The sequence below is a fragment of the Pseudomicrostroma glucosiphilum genome (assembly GCF_003144135.1).
Source record: "Pseudomicrostroma glucosiphilum strain MCA 4718 unplaced genomic scaffold BCV69scaffold_22, whole genome shotgun sequence".
In the NCBI taxonomy this organism is placed as follows: domain Eukaryota; kingdom Fungi; phylum Basidiomycota; class Exobasidiomycetes; order Microstromatales; family Microstromataceae; genus Microstroma; species Microstroma glucosiphilum.
Genome location: NW_020289934.1, coordinates 41,926 through 68,549, shown reverse-complemented (window position 1 = coordinate 68,549; position 26,624 = coordinate 41,926). Strand labels below are relative to the sequence as shown.

The 26,624-nt window shown below is 56.2% G+C and overlaps 9 protein-coding genes across 9 annotated transcripts in view; 6 read left to right on the top strand and 3 right to left on the bottom strand.

Annotated features, from left to right (window-relative positions):
• Positions 1-6: 6 nt before the first annotated feature.
• BCV69DRAFT_129863 (hypothetical protein) lies at positions 7-862 on the top strand. The gene has a single exon (XM_025489213.1). It carries the CDS (start codon positions 256-258, stop codon positions 718-720), a length of 465 nt encoding a protein of 154 aa, XP_025344861.1. The 5' UTR covers positions 7-255; the 3' UTR covers positions 721-862.
• Positions 863-1,829: 967 nt separating this feature from the next.
• BCV69DRAFT_129866 (hypothetical protein) lies at positions 1,830-3,016 on the bottom strand. Its single transcript, XM_025489214.1, has one exon. It carries the CDS (start codon positions 2,671-2,673, stop codon positions 1,936-1,938), a length of 738 nt encoding a protein of 245 aa, XP_025344860.1. The 5' UTR covers positions 2,674-3,016; the 3' UTR covers positions 1,830-1,935.
• Positions 3,017-6,205: 3,189 nt separating this feature from the next.
• Positions 6,206-7,181, top strand: BCV69DRAFT_129916 (hypothetical protein). Its single transcript, XM_025489215.1, has one exon. It carries the CDS (start codon positions 6,445-6,447, stop codon positions 6,982-6,984), a length of 540 nt encoding a protein of 179 aa, XP_025344859.1. The 5' UTR covers positions 6,206-6,444; the 3' UTR covers positions 6,985-7,181.
• A 3,410-nt stretch (positions 7,182-10,591) lies between these two features.
• BCV69DRAFT_315300 (hypothetical protein) lies at positions 10,592-12,636 on the bottom strand. The gene is made up of 4 exons (XM_025495191.1): positions 12,209-12,636; positions 11,525-11,609; positions 11,355-11,455; positions 10,592-11,278 (listed from the first exon to the last, which is right to left on the bottom strand). Exons 1-4 carry the CDS (start codon positions 12,299-12,301, stop codon positions 11,090-11,092), a joined length of 468 nt encoding a protein of 155 aa, XP_025344858.1. The 5' UTR covers positions 12,302-12,636; the 3' UTR covers positions 10,592-11,089.
• A 123-nt stretch (positions 12,637-12,759) lies between these two features.
• BCV69DRAFT_130316 (hypothetical protein) lies at positions 12,760-17,048 on the top strand. The gene is made up of 2 exons (XM_025489217.1): positions 12,760-13,784; positions 13,942-17,048. The coding sequence occupies exons 1-2, from the start codon at positions 12,981-12,983 to the stop codon at positions 16,618-16,620; spliced, it is 3,483 nt and encodes a 1,160-aa protein (XP_025344857.1). The 5' UTR covers positions 12,760-12,980; the 3' UTR covers positions 16,621-17,048.
• A 1,309-nt stretch (positions 17,049-18,357) lies between these two features.
• On the top strand, positions 18,358-19,642 carry BCV69DRAFT_301931 (hypothetical protein; the record flags this gene model as incomplete). Its single annotated transcript, XM_025494624.1, has 3 exons — positions 18,358-18,519; positions 18,630-18,944; positions 19,025-19,642. 3 exons carry the CDS (start codon positions 18,358-18,360, stop codon positions 19,640-19,642), a joined length of 1,095 nt encoding a protein of 364 aa, XP_025344856.1.
• Positions 19,643-19,841: 199 nt separating this feature from the next.
• On the bottom strand, positions 19,842-21,548 carry BCV69DRAFT_315297 (hypothetical protein; the record flags this gene model as incomplete). Its single annotated transcript, XM_025495190.1, has 3 exons — positions 19,842-20,697; positions 20,801-21,289; positions 21,405-21,548. The coding sequence occupies 3 exons, from the start codon at positions 21,546-21,548 to the stop codon at positions 19,996-19,998; spliced, it is 1,335 nt and encodes a 444-aa protein (XP_025344855.1). The 3' UTR covers positions 19,842-19,995.
• A 1,093-nt stretch (positions 21,549-22,641) lies between these two features.
• BCV69DRAFT_315296 (hypothetical protein) lies at positions 22,642-24,426 on the top strand (the record flags this gene model as incomplete). Its single annotated transcript, XM_025495189.1, has 2 exons — positions 22,642-23,289; positions 23,377-24,426. 2 exons carry the CDS (start codon positions 22,642-22,644, stop codon positions 24,424-24,426), a joined length of 1,698 nt encoding a protein of 565 aa, XP_025344854.1.
• A 1,430-nt stretch (positions 24,427-25,856) lies between these two features.
• Positions 25,857-26,624, top strand: part of BCV69DRAFT_285807 (hypothetical protein) — a 790-nt gene continuing 22 nt past the window's right edge. Inside the window, exon 1 of the mRNA XM_025493497.1 lies at positions 25,857-26,624. This exon is cut by the window's right edge and continues 22 nt beyond it. Within this exon, the coding sequence (XP_025344853.1) occupies positions 25,937-26,209 (273 nt within the window). The 5' untranslated portion in view covers positions 25,857-25,936 and the 3' untranslated portion in view covers positions 26,210-26,624.

Here is a 26,624-nt window from a genome sequence, read left to right as displayed (position 1 = left end):
CTGTACGCAGCATGCATTTCAGAAGTCCGGAACCAGAGGCAGAGGCCTTCTGCGGTGATCTTCGTGGTACCGGTGCGCTCATTGTGAGAAGAACAGGCAGAGTAGTCCACCCTGGTGAAAAAGCAGTGGGTCTGGTGTGACCTGGAGCGCGCTGAACTGTCTGCTCATCCCAGATCGACGGACTTACGAGCACCGCGGATTCCTGAAGCCAGTATACCTCGAACAGCAGCTTAGAGACCACTGGATGTCCCACCCATGGGAGAACGGCAGAGCCGAAAGCAGCGTTGCGGCTATTGCCTCATAGATTTGGGCCGAGCTCCTTTCCATGAGAGTATATCCGAGAGACCAGGTTGTCCTCCTTGTCGGCCGAAGAGGATTCAGTCCTCGTACATGTTGTTCCCTCTTTGCGTTCCATCTGTCGAACGAGATTCGAGAACCCTAGTCATATTGTCTTGTCCAAGCTCTTGCGATCTCAGCGGGGCCCTTCTTGGTGGACGTGCCGCACTGGTGGCAGCGCTCAAAGGTCCGAAGCCACTGCAGAGAGAGACTCCATGTGAGTCACTTGCATCTGCTCAAAGGGGAACTGTATGGCAAGCAGAAGAGATCAAGATGGGGCCCTTTTCGAGGGTGACTCTTGATGACATGTTCGGAGCAGGAGCTCGAAGAGACACTAGAAGTGATTACATCCGAGAGCCTGAACTTCCTCAGAGATCTTTCTAGCAAGTTCACTGAAACTACGCTGCGCCAGCCTAGAGGACAAAACAGCCATTCACAGCTCCAAGTCGAGCCTTGCATAAGATGTCTGAAGCAGACGTGGTCTTAGGACTCCATGATAAGGGATTGCGTCTTCCGTGTCGTCTCAGTGAGCTCGCTCGCAGGAATTGATTTCGAGGTCATAAGCGGATTGCAAAGCTCCCTGCGTCTTGCAGGATATCGCCGATAGGAGGTAGCGCATGCCTGCTCCAATCGCATAACCTTCGTGGCGTTTGAAGCCAATTGTGGCGATGCCTTGGAGAGGAAGCCATTTTGACAGTCCTTGTATTTTCATCTGTGGGCACGCTGACATGACTTCGAATTGTTCAAGTCGCCAATCGGCAAGATGTCCTCCTGTCGAAGTGATACTGTGGCCGTTGGTTCTAGTCAAGCACTGCCGTCTCGCGGTGACAAGGATCGGTTTACTGTAGTAGCCCTCGAAGACTATCTAGCTGCTGTACAGACCCGAGTGGTCATCGTGTGACCTGAACAGTCTTAGCAGGATCGAGTAGAGTAGACCAGTACACGAAGTCTGTCTAGGCGGCCCAAGTTGGCCACTCAGTCGTCTGCGCTTCGATCGTCGTTGCTACTGTGTGGAGTCAGTGGGGTTGGGCGCGTTGAATTGCTGAGGCCCAACTGCACAGCCAGTCGGCGATTCCTTCGGCGTGGAAGCGATCTTGGGATTGCAGTCTTGTACAGTGTCTGATGCTACTGGTCCGAATCAGCGATGCGATGGTCGAGGAGGAAAGCCCATCGAGGTTTGGAAAGAAGTGTCGAGAGCGTGATGGGTCAAAGCCTGCGCAAAGGCTTGGAGGAGGTCACCGGGTGTGTCTGGGTAGGCAGACGTGGATGAGTGCGGTGGGGGGGTGCTTGTCATCAGTGCCTGCTTTGCAGCCTCTGCCACTGTAGTCTAGTCTGCCTCTGGCCCCAGCATCCTTCCAACGTTGCAAAGAAGCAAGGAACAGGGGCCTCTCAGGGGCCTCCGCCATGGCCTGCAAACAGGGGCGGAAGCGCACACGTGGCCCCAACCTCCGTTCCGGCAGGGGAACAACCACCTCTGGACCCCCTCCAAGGCAGCCATCTCAACTACCATTGATCCTTTTCATACGATTTCAAGCACCTTGTCAACTTCGATATCATCGAGCCCTCTCTTCAGCGCATACCCCAGCCTTCGTCGGTCGGTCAAGGCAGCGGCGTCGCAGGCGTGCACCGCATTGTCCCTGGCCAAGATAGTCTCGTCGGAGGACAAGCAGGAACACACTGACAAGGCAGGCGACGACGTGAGCTACCCGCAAGCAGCGCCCATCGCTTCCCGTGGGCAACTCGAGCAAGATGACCAGTCGCCGCCATCTTTGGAGCACGTACAGACCTGCGAGCCCTACCGCTGCACAGCAGGAGCACGACATCCTCGAAGCCCGGGACATAATCACCAAAGAAGCCACCCCGCTCAGTCGAGACGATCGGCATCGTTGGATAAGAGAGCTCAAGCGTACCATGTGCCTCATCAGCCATGCAGGATGAGCTCCTGTTCGGCCAAAACGCCCTCAAATATGCTCCTTTCTTCAGAAGGCTGGACCAGAGACTCGGCGCTACCGTTCTACTCATAACGAAGGCTGACGGTCTCATGGCCATCCGTCCTGAACTCCTCACGGAACTAGACTGGCCAGCCGTTCGGGAGCTCTTGAAACACATTGAACCGCCACTGAGGCCTTGCGGTGATTGGAAGCAGATCTGTAATCTCTCTTCAGCTTCTAAGCAGTGGACTTGACGAATGGCGAAATTGACAACGCTCTTGGAGAAATCAGCAAGTTGGCCATCGACGCCTCCGATAAGGTGTTGCCGGCACCTAGAACGCACATGTGTGCGATGTTGTTGAACTTGACCATCGACAAGAAGACGTATGTCGGGGCTTGAGAGCATTTGCAGGACTCGAGATCATGCACCAATTGGATTGCGGAAACCAGAGCACTTCTTGCGCCTCACCAGATTGAGAGAAAGATGCAAGGTCGAGCCGATATCGTTGCAAACAGCGCTGGAGGTACTGCCGGGATCTCGCTAGCAGTCATCACCAGAGCGCACCGAGCGCTCCAGCTATCAGCGATCAATCGAACAGACAAAGAGCGAGCACAAAGTCTGCAACAAGCCTGGGTGTCCTACGTCACTCGTGCTTTCTCCAATGTTTCTGCAACACCGTAGCTCTCTGGGTCCCCTGTGTTCTACTTTGGTGTCATCAACAAGCTCGGCTCAGACACCAACAGTGCGGTCGAGATGGTCTGGATATTTCCGAGACTAGCCTCCGGCTATGCAAGACTAGTCACCGTGAAGCACACGAGCAGAAGAAAGTTATCCCCTCTATTGACGTACCTTGAATGCGCCGAAAGCCAGAGCCGACACCAATCCTACTATCTCGGCAATGTCCTACGACGTTCGATCTGCAGCGAACGTTACCTTCTCTGAAAGCGGAAGAGACTTGATGTCTCCTTCTGCGCAGCGTGCAGTAGTGCCGCGATTGTCATCGAGGATACCCCACCATCCTTTCTCAAGCAAGACGGAAGACACCTCTTCCAATTACAGATCGTACAGTACAGCATCCGCGCTGTTCGTGAATGAAACGGATACCTTCATCACCTGGTAGAGACTCTGACTCACTCCAGTACGTCCCTACGTACGCTTCAGTGGCACAGTCTCCCTCCTCAATCCCTGACCAATTTCAGTACCTCCAAAACCCACTGAACCGTGATGTCTTCAGCTTGTCGACACTCTGTCCTCACCGCTCCAGAGAGAGGCAGCGGCGAAGCAGGATACTGAACGACCTTGTTCCCCCTATCTCCCTGCGCCCCCACACATACACACACACGCGAAAGACACGCATTTCTAAACGTCTGCTGAACCACACACACACTACTACAGTACATCGAGTCTAGGATCCGTTTTGCAGGTGTGTGTGTGTGTGCACTCTACGATGTAGCTGTAGCTGTAGCTGTTTGCAAGGGACTGGAAAGTACTGTAGCTGACTGCTGACTGCTGGCTGTCTTTTTTGGTGGTGGAGATGGACTGCACTGCACTGCACTGCACGGTGTAGGGGGGGGTCCTTTCCTTTTCGCAATCGCACGAGTGGGTAAGCCGGTTGGTTGAAGGGACTTGCTGTGCTGTGCTCTGCTCTGCTCTGGATTCAGGGGCTGTACAATCGAGTCGAGCCGTCTGCTGCGCAACTGCGCGGTTCAGTACAACGGTCCTTGTCCTTGACAACAAGAGCCAAGAGCCAAGAAAGGAGAGTCAGTCATGATGCAATTGATTTTCGACTAGGATCAGGACGTGCACTACTGTACTGTGGTCGGATTGTCGCTATGGATACAGAGTACAGGTACAGATACAGTACAGTACATTACGGTAGAAGATCAGGACAGGACAGGACAGGACTTCACGCTTTGTGATATTTGGCAGCCCCCCCCTCGCAGGTGAAGTCAAGGGTAGCAACACCGACATGATCTAGTTTTCACCAGCTGGCGCGAGGGAGGGAAGAAGAGGGCTCAGATTTCTCCAAGACGAGAGTCATCATCGTTGCCGAGCCTTCCACACTCCAGGATGTAGGGAACAAGTGTGCTACATCGTCTCGTTGCGACTTCCACCGACTACCCCCACCATCTGATTCCCTAGCCGCCCTCTTGGAAAGAAGAATGGAGGCCACTGCTTCGCACCACCTCATCAGTTGTGCCGGTACGGGTAGCGTAGCCTGAACGCCTTGCTCGGGACGTGCAGCTTGAGGACGTCCTGTACAGAGGTCGGCGAATGGCCCACCGAGCGCTGCGACCTTGCCTCTGTGCCGGCTCCTCGCCGCGATGCATGAAGGGCAGTCGTTGTAAGTCGCCCTCTTGATGAAGATGGAGAACAGTATGGACAAGCGGGGATGGTGGAGCTCAGGGTTCAGTGCCGAGCTCTGTGGATCAGACCTTGAGAGGGAAACTGCAGTGCTTGGCCCATTGCTCGTGGCGGCTCTGATGCCTTTGTCTTGTCTTGCTTGTATAGAGTATTGAAAGGATCACCTGCCTAGAGACCGGGAAGATGGCGCGGTAACCGGCCCGTCATTGATGGTCCACCTCTATGTTGCAACAGACACACCTGCGTATTGCTGACTCTACGACGATCGAGTGAGGTAAGTCTCCGACAGAAGGCTGAAGGATGACTTGTGAGACTTTACTCGTTTGGAGTAGCGATCCAGCAGTCAAGACCTTCTCGTCACTGGCACTGTTGCGCAGCCCGACCTTGTGCGGTGCCTCGGTCTTCCAGGATGGGATTGACATGGCGAGGACCCTGAGGCCCTGCACGTGGTAGCTGACACCGTTTGTGGCCACCAACTGGACAGGGCCGCTCTTGAGCTTGGGCGTCCGTTGCGATCTACTCTATGGAGAGTTCAGAATCGTAGATCTTGACGTAATCACTCGAGCGTAGGAAGTATGACCGCATTTGGAGTCGGGGCACACCTCCACAGGTTTGTAGGACGTGATTTTCACAAGGTCACAAGATTCCTTCGGTCCAGACTCGCATCGAGAATGGCACCCTACAGACTCGTAGTCAGTGAGCTTGACCGGTAGGATTCAGATCGATTGCACAACGACAAAAGCAGAAGCAGATATGCCTTTTTCCTTGTCAACATTGGCTTGGGTGAGGGCTGCTCCCTGCACAGGACCAGAATCAAAGGCGAGATGGGATACACCCAGTGCAATTGATGATGATCCACCTAAAAATCGGCTTCCTGTAGACGTGAGATCATGCGATATGACCTTGGATGACGGTACTACTGATGTACAGTAGCTTGATATCCTCCGCAGACGGTACCGTCCCAGATGTCTGATGTTGCCTGTCACAGCACACCCGTTGCTGCAGCGCCGAGGCCGCGCAAGAGCGAGGGACATCAGTGCGCTCGTCTTGGAGTTGCTGATGTCCATGACGAGAGAGTACAGCCGCCGGCTGGTATGGCTCTCGTCTTCTTCTCTGTGTCTCGTTGCGAGATTGTCGGGCTACCATGGACGCGATGCATCCCTTCAAGTTCAGCTGGTCGGATGTCGCAATGGACGGGAGCTGTGTCCGGCCTTGAGTGCCGTTCTACAGAACAACCTTGTCACTGTCCTCGAAGCTATGCAACAGAGAGTGCCTTCGGGAGCTCCATTGACCAGTAAGGGGACTGTTTGGCTACATGAGCGAGCCCCACTCTAGGTACAGTACAGTAGGGCATGAGGAAAGGCGGGCTGTGCTCTCTCTACGCAGATGCGATGTCGCTCCTAGTGCAAGAAATGTCCTGAATGAGAGATGGTGTCAAGGGTTGGCGATGACTAGCTGAGGATTTCGTACAGTGCTGATCGCTCATTGTCCCTCAGCTGAGCTGAGTCGATGCTCCGCACAGAGATCAATCGTGATGGAGGAGCCTGGCCCTCGACGACAAGCCGAGGTTACGGTAGCAGATTACTGACAGCGCGGTGACTGTGAAGGCTAAGCAGCAGGAGCGTGAGTAGACTGATGGGGGAGTCGCAGCCACACAGCAGACTCCAGGCAACGTCCATCGAGGCGTGCCGCTGACCGTTGTGCTTGCTCCTCGTAGCCCTGGACTAGCTGAGACCGGCAGATGTAGCATAGATTTGTGAGGCATGGCTGCTCCTTTTGGTGCATCCCAATAAAAAGTGCGAGAGGTTAGTGATGAGTAGATTTGAGCTTGCATGCCTGGCGCTCATTTCCCCTGAAGACCTAAGTCTGCATCAGAAATCGTCAAGGCTTAGACGAAGTGAGTACAGTGGGTCGTGCAACTCCTGCTGTTGCTCTTTGCTCAACCAGATAGACGGTCTGCCTGCAGGTGCCTCGGCTGGCGCCATGAGTATCGTCCAAGAGCCGAAGCCATTGGACAGCGATCGATCGCGGCTTCCGAGACCGGAAGTTCGGGCCTCCAATGAGGGCGTTTGGAGGAAGGCTGCTTCTCGAAAGTCCGAGGGGCGTTCACCCCGGCAGGTGAGAGAGGATGCGAGGAATAGGGCTCAGCGAAGCAGCACAGTCCAGCCATCGTTTCGAGCTATCAACGGCAGTGAATTTGCGGGCCGTGGCCCCGCTACTGCTGGATTTGGAGCCAGCATGCATGCTACGGGTAGAGAGTTGTCAGGTCCGAGTCTGAAGGATCGTCTCGGTCTGACTGAACAGTCTGGGAAGGAGGAAGGGGGGCGTGTTGTCGATAAGGGTTGGCGGTAGGTAGCCACCTCCTCAGAGTCAGGCACCAAGCAGCTGTCAGCTGTCACAGCTGATACTTGGCGTGGGGAATGCCGCTTCCATGGATTCATAGATCACTCTCTTTTCCGATTGACCTCTGGCCACATATGGCGGCTTGTGGTATAAGTGCTTAGCAATACGGGTTCCTTGGATACGGCAGCGTGCCAGCGTCTCTCTGCGTTGCCACTCGTGCGCTTCAAGCCTTCGGCGAATCTGAGCTAGGCGACTAGGTCTGATAGGGTCGGCGAGCTTGTAGGAGCCCTCGTGCGGAAGGTTGGGTCGTGGCGCTGCACACCTTCGACAATTCCGGCGTCAGACTGCTCTCCCTACTGCCAATGGGAGCAAGACCCTGCATCGAGACCCAAGAGGGTGCCAATTAGACAAGCTTCGGTTGATTCCCTGGTGGTAGATAGGTGAGCCTTCTCGCTGACAGTCTGTTCCGGCTGATCCTCCCTGCCGATATTGTGAAGGCGCTGTGCAACGAGACGCTCTGGCTGCAGCCTTGCAAGCCCGTCGTGGAAAAGATGCTCCATAAGCAATGGTGTCTTTCCTCGGCTACGAATGCACGAGAGCAGACGGTGTACCGACGTGGATCCTCCATCCCGGGTCTGCAGTGCCCATTGGATCTGCTCGCTCTAAAGGAGGTCCTGTTCGCACTTTGTTGCCCCTGTGCCCCTACATAGGCGCCCTATTGACCTTGCCATGATGCAATCGTCTGCCAGAGCTGATCGATGACAGAGATATACCCGAGATCTGTGGCCTGTCGGCTCCTCTGCCACCCAGCCCTCTTCTCCCAGCTCCTTGGGCCAGCCATGGGCAGATGTCTTGCCGGTAGAAGCGCTGCTTAGTGCGCAGATTCTGACAACCCAACGTCGCTGTCGTACTTCTCGAAAGAGGGCAGGGCGTAGCGTATCTTTAGGGCCCCGAGTCCGCTCCGTAGCGTGTTCGCCGAGGTTGCATGAGAAAGGTCTAGGTCTGATGCCAGTCGCGCGCTCGCAGCCCTGTTCCTGATCCTCGCTATGAGATGAGGGCGGAGCAAAGGAGCGACGAGATCACCCGTACTAGTTTTCAACTTGGAGTTCTATGCGATCTCGGTGTGTCATGAGATTGCTCGTCGAGCCTTAAAATACGACGTAGCAGTGATAAGACTACCGTTGCCCAAGGGCTTTCGCGCCACTTTGCATGTGGCAGTGCATGCGAGGTGTGGTGTATATGGCTCTGATCTGGGATCTTGCAAGGTGGCGATTGGAACCTCTGTTGTGCTTGACACTGGTGGAGCTGCCGAAAGCCTCCCCCTCTCACTGACGCAGCTTTAATCTCCGAGCAGTGCGTCAAGGACCGTGGGAAGAGTGGCGCAGAACCTGGCAAACGTCCCTGTGTCTTGCCAGAAGATAACTCTGTGGCAGTGGCAACGTAGAGACTGTCGCTGCTTCAGAGACAGTAGCGCTCTTGTCTGGTACCAGAGAGGAGAGGGTGGTGCAGAGCCGCACCCCTGTCTGGTTCCTGCTGGAGGAGGAGCGGAATCAGCCACGTGTGCTGCGCCTCCACGTCCGCTGCAGACTTCCTTGCGCGCCTCCCGCCTGCTCGCACATCAGCAGCACCAGGGCTCAAGGAGGGAGGCGACCCCCGCCTATCAGTGCGTCTCGCCTACGCAGCGGCCTCGCCCGCCTTGCAGTGAGCTTACAGACGCACACTTGGCATGGGTCCAGAGCACTGCGGCTGCAAAAGAAGGTCTGCATAGCGAGGGTGGGGAAACAGCGGCGACTCGTGCCGGTAGGATCCTTGGTAGGGCTAGGAGGATCGAGGTAAGTATGTGCGGATGATACATGACCTTCGCACAGCGATCGGCGCTGCCACGGCCCCTTGCCCCACTCAGACATCGCAGATCTTCACAATTCTACACGGCCGCATTGTGCTGCACCTCTTCGTCTCCGACTGCACAATGAATGCTTCAGGACCAGCTGCTAGAGCTCGGGTCAAAGAGTGGAAACAATGGGGGCGGCGGTGACAGGAATGCCTCTGCACAAGGCTGGGCCGGACCGGTCACGCAGCTCATTTGAGCCTGAAGTCAGGAGCGGTACTAGAGGCCTGAGCGAATGAAGTAGCCAGAGATGGATGACGAAGGTACAAATGCGCTCTCAGGTCCTCCTGCCTTCCTGCCCGTTCGGGCAGCTGCACTGCGATGACGGTGAGCCTTACGTGCATGAACAGACCACTGCGAGTTTGAATGAGATCGTCTGATAAGAGACTGACAGCTGGAGAGTCATTTTGCCAGCTCGGAGCATTGATGGTCCGGAGTGCTCGATGTAAGAGACATTCGCTCAGCAGCTTGCTTCCTCATTCCCGGAGTACCTTGTGAGGGAGATGCTTAGATTCGGCTCTTCATTGACGGTGTACCGTGGTCTGAGCTACACCAATTCGTACTCACAGTCGCCTACACCCTCGCTCGCGCCATCCTCAGCTTGGTCCATGCTGAGACGTTCATCTTCCTTTGAGAAGGTCAAGCTTTCGAAACACTGCTTGATCTCAAGAGGGATCTTGCCATTCTTCGCAGCCTCCGCCTTCGCCACCGCCATCTTATAAAGTCCTGTTGGAGCCTTGGCGAGGAGAATGCCCTGAATAGCCACCTGATCAGCCTAGACTTACAATAGCGTTTCGTGCGTCTCCGTCTCCAGCTGTTCCTTGCTTCTGAATGCACGATAATCTCCTCTTCCTTTACAGAGCTTTACTTTCGCGGCTCGTGATCCTTTTCTGCAAGCGCAAGTGGGAAAACTCCTTGTCGAGGTCGAAGGTGTGGCATAGACAGGGACCATGCTCGGCGCGAGGTCCGACCTGTACCTTTGGTCTCAGACCCGAGAGAGTAGTGTGGTTTGCCAGGGGCAGACCGGGAACTGTTTGGGCGATGGTGGTGAGCCGCCGAATGAGGGGCGTTGTGAAGGGTGGGAACGATGCTGAAGCAGCCTCAACTCAATTGTTGCGGTTGGGAAATGATCAGTAGGATGGAAGCATGGAGGGAAAGAGTAACAGAAGCACTGGCGGGGGGACTGAGACAGCCACTCAGTCACTTACAGGGCATGGCTCAGCGATTTGCCGAAGCAGGGTCACCGTCGGATGTCTTGCCACACCGCGGCAGCAGCTTCATCTTCATCAACATCATGTCTATGCCGCCAGCGCCCCATGGCAAGAGAGTACCCGTGAAGAGGAGAAGACTGACATCACCCGGTGTTCACCCACCCAGTACTGTACCATGAACGCAGTACAGGGGTGTGACACTCACCAGCAGCTCACCTTCACCACCATCATACAGGGAATGGGTCAGCTGATGTGCTGTGCAGATAGGTCACGAGATGTACTGTAGCACTGCCAGTGGTACCCCTATCACTACAGTATTGCACCGCATCCGCCTTGACATAATGGATGCTGCCCACTCTCGGCCCGCCTGACCATTGCGTACAGTAGCTCGGAATATCGGCTCCATCCTCTTGGGTCGTAACAGTGTGCGAGTCCACACCGTCTCCAGAACCGACGCAAGTCACACTTTCTTCTCCGCTCACTCTCACTCTCACTCTCAACTCTCACACATAGACTTCAGACAGACAGACAGACAGACAGACAGACGTCTTGCACACCGATGCTTTCGGTGTTCATCAATAATTGAGGCGGGAGGCGGGGCGACAAGGCCCTCTGTGTCCGTGACCTCCAGTACGCCCTCCCTTTGACATATAGGTACTCCACGTTCGATGCTGGTGCTGCTGGCTCTTCCATCCGAGGCAAGGTCAGCAGTTGGACCCGTACAAGGTCGGACAGTGGTCCTGCTCTCAACGGTCGCAGCCAATGGATTGGCCGTGGGATGGTATGCAAGTATCGTCTTTGGAAGGCACACAGTCGAAAAGTGAGGTGAATGGGAGACGAGTTGCGAAGGGCGAATGCGGGAGTGGAGATGCTGAGACTTGGATGATGGTCGATTCGTCAGTTGTTGCAGAAGAGTAAGCTGGAGTGAATAGCACATCGTCGGGATCAAGCAGTGCCAGAGACGTTGTGTCGAATCATGATGGTGCAGTGTTTGCAAAAGAGAAGTATGACTGGTTTACACAAATGGAATGAACCGTACCCTAAACTCCTCTTGATGTCGAGGGTACAACGCCTCTACCCTTCCTCCTTCGTAGCCCAGCTCCGCCGACGGCACGGTGAAGCCCAGTTCCTGTGTCTCTTGTTCTTGAGGATCCTCAAGTGGGTGAACGTTGGACCTTGATGGGTTGATGGCGTCAAGGAAGTCCTGCAATGAGGTCGTGGAACGAGGAGGTGACTGTCAGCCTATGATATGACGGCATGGAACATACTTGACGACTTACCGAAGAGGTTGGGGACTGACCCTCGTGAGAGCTTGTTGATGGAGTGACATCGTAGTCGAGAGGCATGATAGTCATGTGTTCCTTGATAGATAGGACTAGGGCTGGGAAGAAAGAGGTGATGTCAGCGATGCTCGTGCTGAACCACTTTGCCAGCAATGTACTACACCTACGCTTGATCCATTGACTTGCCCACTCGATCAAAGCCTTGAAGACTAGTAGCAGCTTAGGGTAGCAAGTCTTCCAACGCCCGCCATGCTGTGTTGGGCAGGACCCAGACTCAAGTCGTACCGATGACTAGGATGACCTACAGAAGCACCCAAGACTCAAGTCAACCGAGAAAAGAATGGCCTAGTAGTACACCCCAGCCTCAAGTCGTACCGAGGAAAAGGATGACGTAGCACCCAAGACTCAAGTCGAAGAGAGGGGTAGAATGACCTAGTACCACTCCAGACTCAAAGTCGTACCGAGGAAAAGGATGACTTACAGTAGTACCCCAGACTCAAGTCGACCGAGACTAGGAAGTGACCCAGCACAGGAATGACATGAGGCCATCAGCCCGCTTACCCGTAGAAGTGCGTCGTCATAGTCTTTGTCTCTCTCCGGAGAGCTTGAAGGCGAGGTGGTGATCATGTGATCATGGTGGGAGTAGTGGTGGTAGCCGGGAAGAAGTGGTGGTAAAGAGAGGGTGTGGTGGTGGTTGGGGGGGGAGGGGAGAAAGGTGGGCGTGGAGCGGGCTTGATTATATAGGGCACACCTGCTTGCCCCTGGAAGAGGAGCGAGGGGCACGAGGACAGAGGCACCTCGCTTTTGCTCTCTCCTGGATCACCCCCTCTTGCCCAGCCAGGCCGACTCACCCCTGGGCCTGCCGCCTGCTGTGCATCGAGGCTGCCTTTGCCAAACTCATCCATTGCCGCCGCCGCCCACTTTGCCCCCTGGTCGCGACCCATTTGCTCCCCGCCCGCCCAAATCAACTCCCGTCGATTGCTTCTCGGCTTTCTGCCATCGCAGCCCCTCGCGCTCTTTCCCTTGTGTTTGCCTCTCTGGTCTGAGCTGCCGGCACCAAGTCCATCGGCGTCGTCGTCGTCGTCGTGTGTGTGTGTGTGTGTGTGTATGTGCGTGTGTAACTGTATGCTCCATTGGCCCTCTTTCCTCGCGTATCGGCCACATTCAGCTTCTGTTGCTCCTCGGCGTCAGACGCAAGGCGGCGACGATTGCCTTTGCCCCCAGCCGTCCTCCGAGGGAGGCGGTGCCTGACCGGGAAACGTGCGAGAGCAAAACCGGGCGGGTGCGGCGGCAGAGGGCCCGCTTTGATGCCAAGTCCTCCAGTGCAGGCACACCTCTACCCGCCCGCTCCGGAGCAAGAGGCGCACACACACAGCCTCTGGCATCGTCGTGTGCGTGTGGGTGTGTGTGTGTAGGCAATCCTCGGCTGACTCCCTCCTTGGGCTTTGCACGCAGTCCTCCACCTTGCTCCCTCGCCTGGGTGTGTGCCCTCCTTGCCTCGCCCTCCCGCCCGTTTGCTTCCGCAGCGTAGTCAAGCTCTGCACTCGCAGCGATCCTCGACGGACGAGGAACTGCTGTACTTCTGCGCCACAAGCCAGCCCTGGGATCCCGCTTGGTCACTCCATGTACAGGACAGTCGGCATGCAGCAGCAGCAGCAGCAGCAGCAGCCTCACCATGACTACCACGATGACCACAGCCAAGAGACGACAATGGGTCCTCCGTCCTACCTATGCTCCCATCCGCCTCCTCAAGCACTGGCCATTGCACACGCCAAGAGGCCGAGGGATGCACTCGACACTCCTGACCATACACCAAGCGGCTGCACAGAGGCCAGCACAGATCCACACGGCGGCAAGCGCACACGGCCTTCCGACACTCAGTCGTCGTCTAACCCGTCTTCTACTCGCCGCTCAGCCTCACAAGTCCAACATCTTGGCCCATCCCTTCGAAGTACCGCCAGGCCCAATGCACTCCTGGCGCCCACCCAGCCGCCTCCCGCCCGTGTGCGCGTACGCTGGCAGGACCTCCCCTCCCCACCGCCTTCTCCTCCTCCACCACCGGCGGATCAATGTAGGTTAGGAGAATCGCCATCACCAGCGAGTGAGAGAGGAGCAGGAGGAGGAGTCGAAGCAGCATCGACAAGACTCAACAAGGTCGTCTTGCCGATGTACTTTCTCACAAAAGAGGATGCAGAATTCTTTGCCAGGGTGTACATTGGCGCCGAAGACGAGACGCTGGCGCGAAGCAGATCTCAGGGAGACAAAGGAGGAGCAGCGCGGGTAGAGTCCATCACTACCGACCACCAAGGACCGTCAAGAAGTGCAGCAGCTGGGACTTGCACTGTTCCCAAGCCACAAAAGAAGAGGGACCCTGATAAGCCTTGGTTGGTCCGCGCCGGGGAGAACAGTACCCATGGGACTCTCACGGTGAGTAAGTGCCCCTTTGGCAATTGGGTGGCCGAGGGCAAGGTTGTGCTTAGACTACTGCGATAGCTTTGCGGAGCTGACTCTCCCTCCCCCCCAATTCAACTGCACTCCTACTCTCATTGCACGGTTCGACATCGTACTCTCAAACTACCTCAAGCTGAAATGCACCACCCACGAGCGCAACAACTGTCCATGGAGCCTCCTCATCTCTCGCCAGAAGTGGAATGATACCGCACCCTTTCTCTTCCCGACCGTGCGCCCAACACCCACATACTACTACAAGCTGTCAAACACCAAACCCAATCATTCGCCATCGTGCGTGCGCGGACCCCTCTATCCCGTCATCCTGAATGCCTACCGGAGTAAGCCCAAGAAACCTGCACGATCGTCCAAAGATCTCAAAAACTCCTTTCAGGCTTTTGTAAAGGAATGGATAGAGGAGAGGGAGAGGCAGTCAGGGGGTGGGGCAGCCCATCGAGATCGGTGTGATATTGATAAGCACGAAACTACCAAATTCGCTTCCAATAGCGGTGATGTGCAGCAGACAGCAGAGGAGCGGGAAGAAGATGAAGAAGACGAGCTACTGCCGGATCGTAGCCCTAGCTATCCTCATGACAGCATCGAGGAGCAAAGGGGGGACAAAGACGCAAGATACGCCGACCTGGACGGCGACTTCGACCAGTGCGATTATGAAGACGACCTCTTACCGCCAGCTGGAAGTGAGGAGCCCGCTACCCAACAAGGGCAAGACTGCTTGCTGGAAGAACATGTGGGTGAAGAGGCTGGCGCCGGCATACAAGACGGCGGAAGCATGAATGAGGAAGCGACAGTACACTCTTCTGCGCTCTGCAGAATGTCAAACATTGGCGCAATGGACATCGATCGGAGCCTCGGAACGCACATGGACGCCTCAACAGCCATTCTCCCAGCTCCCACGCTCCAGATGGGCAGGCTCGCCGCCGAGAGAGAGGCAGACATAGGGGAAGACGCAGCTGCAGCTGCGCACTCTCAGGCTCAGGAGCAAGCACCGATAGTCGAACCGCCCGGCACTTGCAGAGCGCGTCAAGTCACAAGCACCTCGGGCGTCTCAGCCTCAGCAGTCGCAGGAATCACTGCACATGTCGCCAAGTCAACATCAGCACTAGGACTGGCAATGGCAAGTTCACCGGAAATGACATTGACCAGTACATCCTCTGTCGACCGACCTACTTCGCAAGTCGTGAAAGCATTGACCGACTCAATATCGACGGATTTCTCAGCATCAGCAGCAACAGCAGCGACACAAATGTCAACAGCAGTGGCAACGTCTTCAGCTACGTTGTCATTGCCCTCGGCTCTCTCGGCTTCGGCTTCAAATCCAGCTCGAGCCCACTCCTCAAAGCCATCAACATCCTCCACACTCCGCCACCCAGCTCCTCCGCGAGCCCACACGCAGGTCCACCTTGAACCTCAAACGCTTGTCGTCTGGCCCCACAACGAGCCCGTTAGAGCACTCGGTGCGCTACTCGAGGGACGATATCCCGGAGTGGGCGAGTGGATGCAGACGGTGATCAGCAACGACATGAGCGTGGGGAGACAAGAGAGTGACAGTGTTCAAGCTCCTGTTTTGAACCTCCTCGGACTGGTGTTCGTCGTCAATGCAGTCATGACTCGCTCGCCCTGGGCTCTATCTGCAAAATCGCGAGCGACATCACATCCAGTGACTGATAAGGGTAATTTCCTTCCGGCCCTGCCGGGCATCATCATCTATGTGCATGTACCTGCGACAAGTCTCGCGCCCACCGATGCCGATTGCGCAGAGGCTACCGAGAGCGAGCTCAGCGGCTCGGATAGGGAGAGTCGGGTTGACGTCGTCACGAGTCCAAGGGCAGGCGCAAGTGCAGGTGCAAACCAAAGAAGGAGAATTCTCCTGGCCTGGCCTGGGCCTTGCGACACCCAGAGCAGCTGTGCAGCCGACCTCTTTGAGAAGAACAAGCGCAGCAAGAAGCACAAGGGCGGTCCATGCCGGAGGTCTAAGAAGCGAGGGACTGATAAGAAGGCTGGCGATCGCGCGGATGTGGCAGAGAGTAGTACCAGGGCGGACGAACACACGGCCGGTTGGACCACTTGCGCTCCTGGCACCAGCGCGAGCTCCGACGGCCACACCACCACGATGACGAGTTGCTCGGCAAGCGCTACTGCAAAACCAGTGCGCCTCCTCTGCTTCCGCAGTGAGCTCAAGCTTAATTGGCATACGCCAGAGCGATTCAAGTCTATATATAATCTGCTGCTGCCCGTTGATCAGGCGGCACAGCTGATGCAGCAGGCCGCTACGGCCACTGCTGTGTCAACGGCAGAGGAGATCGCCTCCGTTTCCTATGCCGGTCTGGCTACGAAAGTACCGAATACAAGCGAGACTCGCATGGTGAAATCACGAACCTCGATCTCTCCTCAGGGAAGTGTACAGCTGCACACACTCGTATCATGCCCGCCGCATGAGCTACGAATGCAATTGGGTCTCGCCCAGCACTCTGCTAGGGCGCCAGCAAAGCAAAAGAGACGTCTGGGGCCGAGTCTCTCCTCTCCCTTGGTTTTCCCTCTCGCTGGCGAGCTCGAGCCCAACTCACCTATGCACGGGCTTTCGAGAGACCAAGCCCAACGCCAAACCTCAGCCCACGCCAGAGCCGATACTGGGATCGTGCCGGACTCAGAGGCAGAGTCAGAGTCAGAGTCAGAGTCAGAATCAGATTCGGGTGGCACCTTGTCAGAGCTCTGGAAGCCTAGCGCAGACGACGTTCTGCTTCTGCTCAATCACGACTCTCGCTTGGCGGCAAAGTGGAGGTTGGAGCGGGAGTGAGAGTGAGAGTAGGGGGAATGGATTGAGACAAAGGGCGGGAAAAGGGCAATGGAGACGCTACGAGGCGAAGCTACTTTGCGTGTGGTCAGGACTGTAGAGGCTACTGGGGTACGTAGAGTGGTTCGTAGGGACCCTGGCGCAGAGAGGGACAGGCTGGACACAAGCCGACTTCGCTGCAGGTAGAGAGAAGGACAGAACGTTGATGAGAATGCCGATGACTTCGGCAAGCCACATGACTACCCACTGTGGTGCTTGGTGCTCTGCTCCTGGCTTGGCAGGCTCACCGCCACCAGCGCATTGTGTACTTCTCCTTCTTTCCCCCCATCCCTATCCTGTCTTCTAGTGAGATAGCCACGGCCTTTCCGGCCGCCGAATCAACAACATACTATACAGTGCATCACGAACACGGGGTCTTCCTCGACGGAGCGCTCTGGAACCAATATATCGACCTGAGGCGTACATTGCCTTGTCTGCAGCTCGAATGCAGCTCACCAGGATACCCTGCCAGACGAGAAAGACTCGATTGTGGGATCAGCTGCCATCGGCGAGGTCAAGAGTACTTGTCAATATGAAGACGACGGCGAATCTAATTGCGAGCAATGAGTGGAGTCTCTGGTAGAGAATGAGCAACCCGTACATTACAGTATGCTACAGTATAGTACAGTACAGTCCGTCCATCGCTTCTTGGGCCAAGGGGCAGGATAAGTACAGTACCTGCCTCTACTTACTGTATGCACTCCTGTTTCCATCAAAAGGGGGTCATTCGGACATCGAGATGCGAGCAGCAGCGCAGGAGCACCCGTCTATCGAGGTACGCGAGGGATGCAGAGGTACAAGAAATTCCAGTGTGTGCGAATCGTGACTTACCCCCCCGCCTGTCTGCCTGCCTGCCTGCTTCGACTGACTGACTTATTGGTCAGTTGGTCAAGTGGTCAATCTTCCTCTGAGCGGAGTAGAGCAGAGCATGACCGTCTGTACCCTGTCCAGCAGGAACGTATGCATCGAGAAGGACTCGTCTGCTGGTGCTCGCAACTGTCCGCGGGCGTTGGTGGCGCTTGTGCGTCCGCGCCTGGTCCCCTGCCTGTCTCGACTCCTCCACCATGCGCTCAGGTACTGTACCTGGTCCTCTTTGACGCATTTGCTGTCACAGCGGGTTCGTTCGGTTCCTGAAGTTCCATCGCCATCGCACCCTCGGCCCTGGTGCAAAGGCAGAGGGAATAGGATACATCGACCAGGCAGATGCACCGTTCGTGTAGTCAGGACACGACATCAAGTCACACGATCGTGTCCACCAAGGATATTATCACAACTCCCTAACCCCACTCCTCTCCATTGGTTCTTGGCTAGCCAGACCGGCGTTCTACTGACCAACGAGGCCAGTCACCCACAAGATAGTGGGTTCAGAGCCCTGGATCGTACACCCGCACCCTTGATCACGCAATAAGGGGTGCGCCGGGGCGTCCATTTGGCCCTGTTCACCAATAATGCCCTGGCAAGGGGGCGACGCGCATATAGTCATGGCCGCCACGTCCCTTGTTGATGACAATTCTACTACTCGCCACAAGTCGCTTCCCACAAGGCAGAAAAAGGGTGGGTGCTCCTGTACTACAAGAGACCACGTCAGATTGTACGACGACTCCACTCGCAACCATCAAAACTATCATTCCCTTGGCCCAATCCTCCCACTGTATTTCACCTCTCCCCGTCTACAACCTACGAACCATCTCATACACAACGATGGAAGTCAATGGCGAACCGGTCTGGGTTGATCTTGGTCAGACCAAGATGCCACATCTTCGCAGTTATCTACGAGCTCGACCCAACTTCGATCCTACCGTTGCACGTGACCAACAAGAGAGCTTAGGCCACACTTGGGCCAAGGAGTTTTGGGACCGCGAAGTGCGTGATGAATGGCAAGGCCGCTCCTGTCCTTCAGGTGGCAGGGAGAAGAAGCGATAGAAAACTTTCCACCGGCTGACACTATAGCCTCTGCCTTTCGTCGCTTACAGCACAGCGGAACGACGCCTCCGGCGGAATGGTACGAGAGCTGGACCACTCTCAAAAGCAAGTCAGGCAGCGGCTCATTACAGTCTCAAGGGACGGTGATTGCCTCTTGGAACAAATTGAAGGAGGCGTATGAAGATCCCGACAGATCCTTCTGTTCCGATGACAACAGTCTTGAGGAAGACAAGGACTCTGAGATGGAAGAGGGCGGATCTAAGAATGTGATCAAGTTTGTACCCTCGGCTTCTGCACTCGGTGGTGACGAGGATTGGCGAGGAAGGCTTTCTAGAAAGGAAGTCAAGACCTTTGAGGCAATGCTGGTGAGTCGGAAAGCGATTTTAGCTCACAGTGCTAGAGAGACTTGCTAATCAACCTGGTCTCGTCACTGCCGTGTCAACAGGAGGTAGCTGTTTTGCAAGACCAGCTCTGCTTCCGTTTGATCCGCGAATGCGTCGAAAAGGTCATTACGCCTGACGAAAGACCACGCGCTGCCATCCCCACGGGCAATCCCTCCGCTGATCACCTGAGATATGTCTTTGACTCCATTAACAAGCTCTTCGACCGTCTACGCAAGAGTATGAGACTACCAGACAATTCTCGAGTCCCCCACCTGCGACCACTGGACCACTATCTGGAATGGGAAGTCAGGCAGGCGCACATGGAGTCTCGCGTAGCTGAAGGGATGTCAGAACTGCTAGACAGGATAGACGTCGTCTTGCTTGCCTTGGGCGTGCCAGCTCCACGCGGTGAGACCGTCGTCTCGGACAGGCTGATCCATCAGTACCTGTACAGGTTGAGCGACTGTCAGGAGAGGGTGATGACGCATCGTAAGAACGCTGATCGGGCGCGTCAAGTGCAGGGTCCCAGACGCGCAGGAACATCGAGCGAGCTCGGTCAGCGACGAGGCTCCCGGTATGTCTCCAGGCCGCTTAGTCTTGCGACCGGTGTTCGCGATGGTACGAATTCAAGGGCCTCATCTGCCTCGGCGGGCTCTCCTGTTGCAGCATCCCCGGTCTGATCTCTGGTCTTATCCAGCATTCACTAAGGCAATTGTTGTAAGCCTTTGTATGTTTCCTTGTCTCCGCTCTTGTCCGACTTCCTTATCTCAATCGTCACTCGTCCCGCCTTTGCATTTGTACGCCTTGTCTGAGCGACTGGTGGGACTGTGCTGTGAGACTTGGCCTGGAACGCTAGGAGAACAATGTTCAACATTGAGGGCGAAGAAACCCGTGCTCATTGGTAAGACAAAGTGATTACATTTGGATGAGAGAGAGAGAAGAAGATACAGAGAAGTAGCTTTACATTGGAAGTCCTGTACCGACCCCCTTGAGATATCAGAAGGGTCGCGTCAGATTAGGTCCGAGACGCTGATCAGAATGTCTGGGTAGTCGCCACCTTGATGATCTGGCCACATCCCTCGCGAAGCAGCTCCATCATAAAGATCCTCGAGTACACGTCCCTCTCCGAGTATACCTCACGCGTCGTGACAGGCAACCAAGGCAGCTCGAAGTGATGGTTCATCCCTCTACGTGAGCTCCCAGAAGCAGCAGAGGTGTCCAGTACCGTACTCGTATAGAAGTCCCTCAGCTTCTCGCCCACGTTACGGAAAAGCCTGTCCCACTCGTCGTCTAGCTTCAACCACTCGCTGCTCTCGACTAATTGTTGATGTACCTTGCTCTCAAGCAACGGATCCATTGGTCGCACAAAGGCGCTGGGGAACGCACCGGTGAGGTCCGGACCGAAGCAGCGTGCGAGGAGGACCAGGGCTATCTCCGTCGCTTTGGCCCGAATAGAACTTCTTCCTAATCGCTTCCCTGAAGAGGACGTCGTGTCGCTGAACCTGCTCAGCGGAGTGAGTTGCCCACCAGTGGTATCCATGTGCTTGTAGTAGGCTCTTGTCACCCTTTGCCCATTTTCGTGCCAGCGGTAGAACAAGGCATCGAGTTCCTTCTGCATCATTCTGACCCACGCTAGATTGATCGCCTCACCAGGCGGCTCCAGGCGGTTGATGACATTGTCTAGGCAAATGTTCATTGCCTTGACATTGAGAGTGTCGAGCTGCATGGCCACCTGCTGCGTGTGTGAATGGATAGAAGTATCACCCGGGCCCGTCAGTACGCCGCTCTACGACTTGGATTGGTGCAGAGCCCAGAGCGCTCCCGTCTGCCATACTCACCACATTCACTTCAAGCTCCAACTTCTGCTCTGCCGAGGGAACAGCTGACAGTGACCCTGGAGTGCGCCTAAAGGCGTCCTCTGAGAATTGCGCAAACCCTATGAAGCCAATACGATGCGATTGGCCCTCCTGTTCGATAATCCGAGACGATGTGTTGCATTCCTCGCTCTCCTCTGCCGCCTCCGTCTCCTCTGCTTCTCGCCCTCTTCCTCTTTCTCCCGTGAGATTTTCGGCTTCGGCAAGTCTCTCCTTCATCTCGCGATAGAAGGAGTACTGCAGCGTGGAGACCCTGGCAGAGATCGTGTCATTGTCCTCACTTTCTGGCATAAAGCCAGCATGAAAGCTTCCAAAGGGCGCGTTGAGCTCCTCTTCTGTCGGCAGAGGTGGGATCCAGGTCGTTGGAGCTGCCACCTGTACTGGCGTGGATGGGGACAGACTTTGGGCTGACTGCCAGGCGACGCTCCAGTCGAGGTGTTGAAAGTCGGCGCGCTTCCGGATGGCGATGGAGATGGAGCGGTGGAGATCGGGGTGAGTACAGTATAGATGCTTGGGTGACATACAGTACGTCTTTGTCAGTCTCGATCAATCATCAAAGGCAACTCACATCTTTCTTGCGTAGCGCCTCCTTCGCAGTCCTTACGGACCCTAGCCAGCGCTGCCTGGCAGTACCGTCGAAGGCGCGCAGGTAGCCCTTGGAATAGACGCGTTCTTGATGTTTGAAAAAAGGCGGCTCGGCGCGGCGCTCCATTGCTTCTGGATTGGTCGAGTCGACTTGGTATCTGCTCTTGCCAAGAACCAGCTGTACTTCTGACTTTGTCTAAGTGGAGAGGACGACGGCGATACGATAAGGTGCGAAAAGTCTATCCTTTGGGCCGCGGCGCTTACTCCCTGAGGCCCTGCTCCATCTTCTACCCCGCCTGCACTCAGGAATGGCCATTGTGCACATCCTCTAGGCCCCAGCAGCCGCCAACAGCAGAAAGAAGTAGGGTGTAGGCAAAAAAACTTTGGTGCCGGGGTCCTCGAATTCCGGAGGGGTAAGCAGCAAACGCGGTAATTCATTGAATTTTTTTTGCCGTTCTGCAGGGTAGGGGCAGGGCAGGGGCAGGGTCAGAGGCAGGGTCAGGAGCAGGAGTAGGAGCAGGAGCGCGATCACGACTACGATCACGACGTCTTTGAAGAGCATAGCACGAACATAGCCTCTGAGGCTCACCTACAGCAGACTTCGAAGATTCTCAAAGTGCTGCAGAGCAGGGTGGACCGTCTGCTACATGCAGTCAGAGCGGGTCAGGGCTGGTTTGCAAATCTGGTCTTCGGGGCAGAGGTCAGAGTTCCAGGCACACAGGGACGAAAGTGTACCTAGTCGGCTAGTAGCCAAGGGGGGGACCGCCCTGATTACCCCCTTGACCTTGACGCCCTCCTTCCCCCTACTTTGCTCGAGAGCAAAGCCCGGAGTACGACTCTGAAGGTTCCGAAGCGAGAGAACACTGCTACAGTGCGTACGCCCATGCGCCCGTGCGAGTAGAGGAGGACGCGCTGGCTGACTAGGTCCGACACCAAGACAAACAGGCCGGCCACCTTTGCTGCCAAAACTGCTCGGCAGTTCTAGGGGATGGTGGGTCTCCCCCCTTTATCCCATGGCTACCTGTTTTTCTGCCACGTCTCCCGAAATCCATTCACGTCCCCTGGCATTTCCAGTACCGCGACCAAGCCCCTTGAGTCACCTCGTCACCGCCACACTCACCTTTAGCGACCCCATCGACCCTGTCTGCCTGGCTGCGTGTGCGGTGCTCTTCCCTCTCTGCACTTCCATACGAGCTATCCCTCACTCAGCCCATCTCATCATGGAAGTCCCAAACGAAAGGCCCTTTTTCCAGTCCGGCGACAATCTATTGTGGCTTCGCGTCTGGCTACGCATGCAGCACTTCAAGCGATCCGGCAAGCTCCACAGCTCACGTCCAGTCCTGTCCGCTGGTGGCTCTCTTCTGAACCACGACAAGAAGAAGCTCAATCCACCAGGACAGAGCGGACGATACATGTTGTACTGGCCCGATGTGAAGCCTGGGAAAAAGCCAAAGAATGGACGCAGCTTGAGGGCGGATTTGGGCATTGCAGAGACCAGCAGGCTGAGAAGGCGAGATGAGGCCGCAGCGGCTAATAGAGCCAGAGATAGAGGCGACGGCGGCGCGACGGCCGTTGATGAGGACCACCCAAGAGCGTCGACGCCGCTCACCAACGGGAGAAGAGGGCGAGAGTGCTCTCAAGCTTCCCTCGACTCGAGGACACCAGATTTACAGGCGTACGAGTGCAGTCGCTCTGACACTGCCGATGCAGAAGCGCTCAGTGCAGAAGCCCGAATGTCGGATGCACCACCGATGGCAGTGCCGGCGCCAGAAGCGGCGACCTTCAAGGCACGCACGCCTTACTTTGCGAGGGCACAGTCTACCCGCCTGTGTAAGCTGCGCTACGAGCACCTTCCTGAGCAAGAAAAGGTAAGTGCCTGAAACATGTGAGATAGCCCGAGAGATCATCGGACTTACCCCTAGCATCGTGCTGTGTACTCCTCTTCGTACCGTCAGGCCCGCAAATCCCTCTACAAGCCAAGAGACCACAGCAAGACGAATCCGTATAGGCATTTCTCACCCAAGCAGTACGCCGCTGCTCTGCGTGCCTCTCGTGAGAAGATCGTCAATGATGTGGAGGCGCTGTCCAGGAAGCCTGATGCAGAGCTGAGCGCAGAGAAGATCAATGACGAATTGTGGACCCTGATGCGGGAGGTGGCAATGATCTATCCGCCGATGCCATACGACAAGATCAAGTGGGCGGAGGACGTCTCCATGGATTGCGACGCCTTTACCGTGGACCCATCCTTCCTCTGCGCTCTGCAACGGCTGGATACTCGGCTGCAGCTCATTGCGCACAACCTCGGGTACGAGTACGAACACCAGTGGCCCGCGAAGGTTTGCGTCTGCCGCGTGGAGACGCTGATGCTGATCAATATTTGTCAGGTGCAGGACGCAGCATATGAGGTGATGAACTACGAGGCGGATGATGCTTGGCTGCGCCCTCAGACGGACGACGAGAAGGAACGTGAGGCTGCTGCTGCTGCTGTTACTGGTGGTACCAGAAGCAAGTCGAAGTCTAGGAAACGCAAGAGGAGAGGCGCAAGAGACCGAGGAGAATGCGAAGAGTTCCTGTCGGAGTGCCCGGACGAAGAGGATCAAGCATGGGGTGATGATGATTTCGCATGGCACGATGCCGAAGCTGAAGGGCAGGCCGAAGTGACTACGCCAAGCGATCCGTCCATCGAAATCCAACGAGGAGGGGAATCAGGACTTTGGAACGAAGGAGCATCGCTGATCTCTGCGACTTGGCAGAATAGCGGCGGCGGCGGTGGGCAGAGGTACTTTGATCTGGGCACGAGGACGTCTATGCGCACCGACGGGCGAAGGCGCCCTCGGCTATCTGCCATCAGCGTCGAGGTGGACGAGGTCAGCGGGGACGATGGTCGAGGGGAGGTGCAGGTGAGCGATGCGCAACATGCTGCCCTCTTCCTTCAGGGACAGCTGTGGAGGCACGTCTGCCATGGCGCAGTGAGCACACGAGACTTGACCGATGGGAGCGAGTGAGTGGCCTGCCTGCCTGCCTGCGTGCGTGCGTGGGCGGGGATGGAAGTGGCAGTGTCAGTGTAGCGGCTGAGAGTCTTTACTCGCCCTCGTGGCCGTGCAATTGTATTCTCCTCGTCTGAGCTGGTGAGCTGCAAAGGCAACCTTGACAGGGGGTGCCAGAGGGACAAGTGGCAGAGGCAGGGCGAGGCAGGGCCGCACAGACCATCGAGTGCGGAGGGAGACGACTGCGCGCACCTGCCACCCCACGCCGCCCCGCCCCCCCGCCTGCCATTCCATTCTAGACTAGGCCACCCTCGTCTACCTACAGCATACCACCACCAATGTCCCACCCTGTCTCGCCCTCTACCTTCGCCGTCCTCTCAACCACGCCTGCGCCCCAAGGACGTCTTGCCTTCTCATAGGCACAGCTGCCACCTACCTCGACAGACAGACAGGACAGGCAACTGCCACCCACCCGCCACCTCGGCCCAGCCCCGCGTTGCTCACCTTGGTTGGCCGCGGCGGCTGACCACAGGCCAATGGCTGTACCTCCTGGTCCACCTCACCATCGACGTCAGTGCTACCCTCCGCTCAAGACTATGCACAGCAGACTGCCACTCCCTCTCAAATCACCCCCAAGCACACCATACGGGCCTCTCCCATAGGCTGCATGCGGGACAGTAGATGAGCACTCTGCGTCAGCAGATCCCACACCATCAACTCGGCATCCCACCTAGGCTCGCAGCCTACTGCTCACAGTCTCTGCTAGTCCTAGCCTCAGCGCCGCCCCCCCTCCTTTGCTGAGAGTAGAGTGGCAAGCGCCTTGGGCGGCGCTTCACCAACGACTGCTACATTCCCCTCTTCGCCCATTCGTAGCGCACGCTTCACAGCGCAGTAGCTCTCCACCACGCAATCGAGATAGTGGAGCAGTGGCCGAGGACGAGATGGCTTTTCCAGCGATGGACGGTGGGACTATGCAGGCCGGCTCAAGAAATTAGGTCGGACGGTGATCCGCGCGCCTCCCTGTGCTCCCTTGTGTACCTCTTCTTCCTCACTTGACGCCTTCTGAGCTAATCGAGGGTGAGCGGAGCGACACGGGCATGCTTCGCCCTTACCAGGAGGTCCACTTGGCCGCATGCAGGGCGGGACGATCATCAAGAGCTCCCATTCCCAAGAGTAGCCGTGGCGGCACTGCGACCACGGCCTTCCTTCTTGCGGTCGTTGACATCGGAAGGGCTGGTTTCGATCGATGACAAGAGAGAGCGAGGAAGAGATGGACGATAGTGCTCGGGAGTGGTGGTGTCGTAGGAGCTCGTACCTGGTGCGTGATTGCGTAGAGCCTCTCACAGGTTTCGGAGGCCTATTCCTACGGATTGATGGGCTTGCTTTGTCAAGACAAGTGTGCTGACAAGGCTCTTCGATTCTGTTCCAACGTCGTCCGAGGCCTGCAGGGTCCCATCTCTTGTTTCGTTCACCAATACATATCTCACTGTCTTGCACACCTTGCACACCAAGGGACTCTCTTTGTAGAATGGACGGTCTCTACCAGGCCATGCAAGCCCAGCAAGACTTTGCAAGAGGTCAGATCACCTCTGCAGGGCTTGACTCGTTAGCACATCGGCAGATTGGTCTGGTCGAAGTACTCCTTGCGCATTCATGGACTGCAACAACCCATGAACAAGCGCTGTCGTCCACACCAGGAAGGCAACTGCATCTTCTCCCAGCTACTTTCCTACAATCTGACCACGATTGTCCGGAGTGGTTGTGTATTGCACAACACCAAGGACAGCTGAGAAGCCAATGACCCTCCCCGATGACTCACCATCAGACCTATCCGGCGCTTCCTCACGGTGCAAGGCAAGCGTCGGATCAAGGCGCCCAGCACACACCCTCCAGCCTTGAGCATAGAATGGCCTGCTTATAATGGTAGCTGCTTTGGAACGGTCTATGATAGACGAAGATATCTCGACGAAGACAGACGAGATAGACAGGAAAAGCTCTAATGACGGCGGACAAGAGTGATTGCAGCAGATGCATTGATCAGCTGCTGGCGGACGCGCCTCCTGCTCGGCCGATGCGACTTCACACACACAGGGAGATGTGTGCACCTTGTCGTGGGGAAGGATCTCAACCAACGCAAGGTGTCACTCGAACAAGCAGCTATACATCCGTCATTCGCCTGGGCCTTCCCTCGGACGGGCCGTGGACAGCTACTGTCA

Coding starts and splice junctions, on each gene's coding strand:
- BCV69DRAFT_130316 (XM_025489217.1), top strand. CDS start 12,981: ATGTACAGGACAGTCGGCATGCAGCAGCAGCAGCAGCAGCAGCAGCCT. Junction 13,785..13,941: donor GTACCCATGGGACTCTCACG/GTGAGTAAGTGC, acceptor AACTACCTCAAG/CTGAAATGCACCACCCACGA.
- BCV69DRAFT_129866 (XM_025489214.1), bottom strand. CDS start 2,673: ATGCTCTCAAGCCCCGACATACGTCTTCTTGTCGATGGTCAAGTTCAA.
- BCV69DRAFT_129863 (XM_025489213.1), top strand. CDS start 256: ATGGGAGAACGGCAGAGCCGAAAGCAGCGTTGCGGCTATTGCCTCATA.
- BCV69DRAFT_315300 (XM_025495191.1), bottom strand. CDS start 12,301: ATGGGTCGCGACCAGGGGGCAAAGTGGGCGGCGGCGGCAATGGATGAG. Junction 11,610..12,208: donor AGCAGGCGGCAGGCCCAGGG/GTGAGTCGGCCT, acceptor TGCCCAACACAG/CATGGCGGGCGTTGGAAGAC. Junction 11,456..11,524: donor GGCAAGTCAATGGATCAAGC/GTAGGTGTAGTA, acceptor CTTTCTTCCCAG/CCCTAGTCCTATCTATCAAG.
- BCV69DRAFT_129916 (XM_025489215.1), top strand. CDS start 6,445: ATGAGTAGATTTGAGCTTGCATGCCTGGCGCTCATTTCCCCTGAAGAC.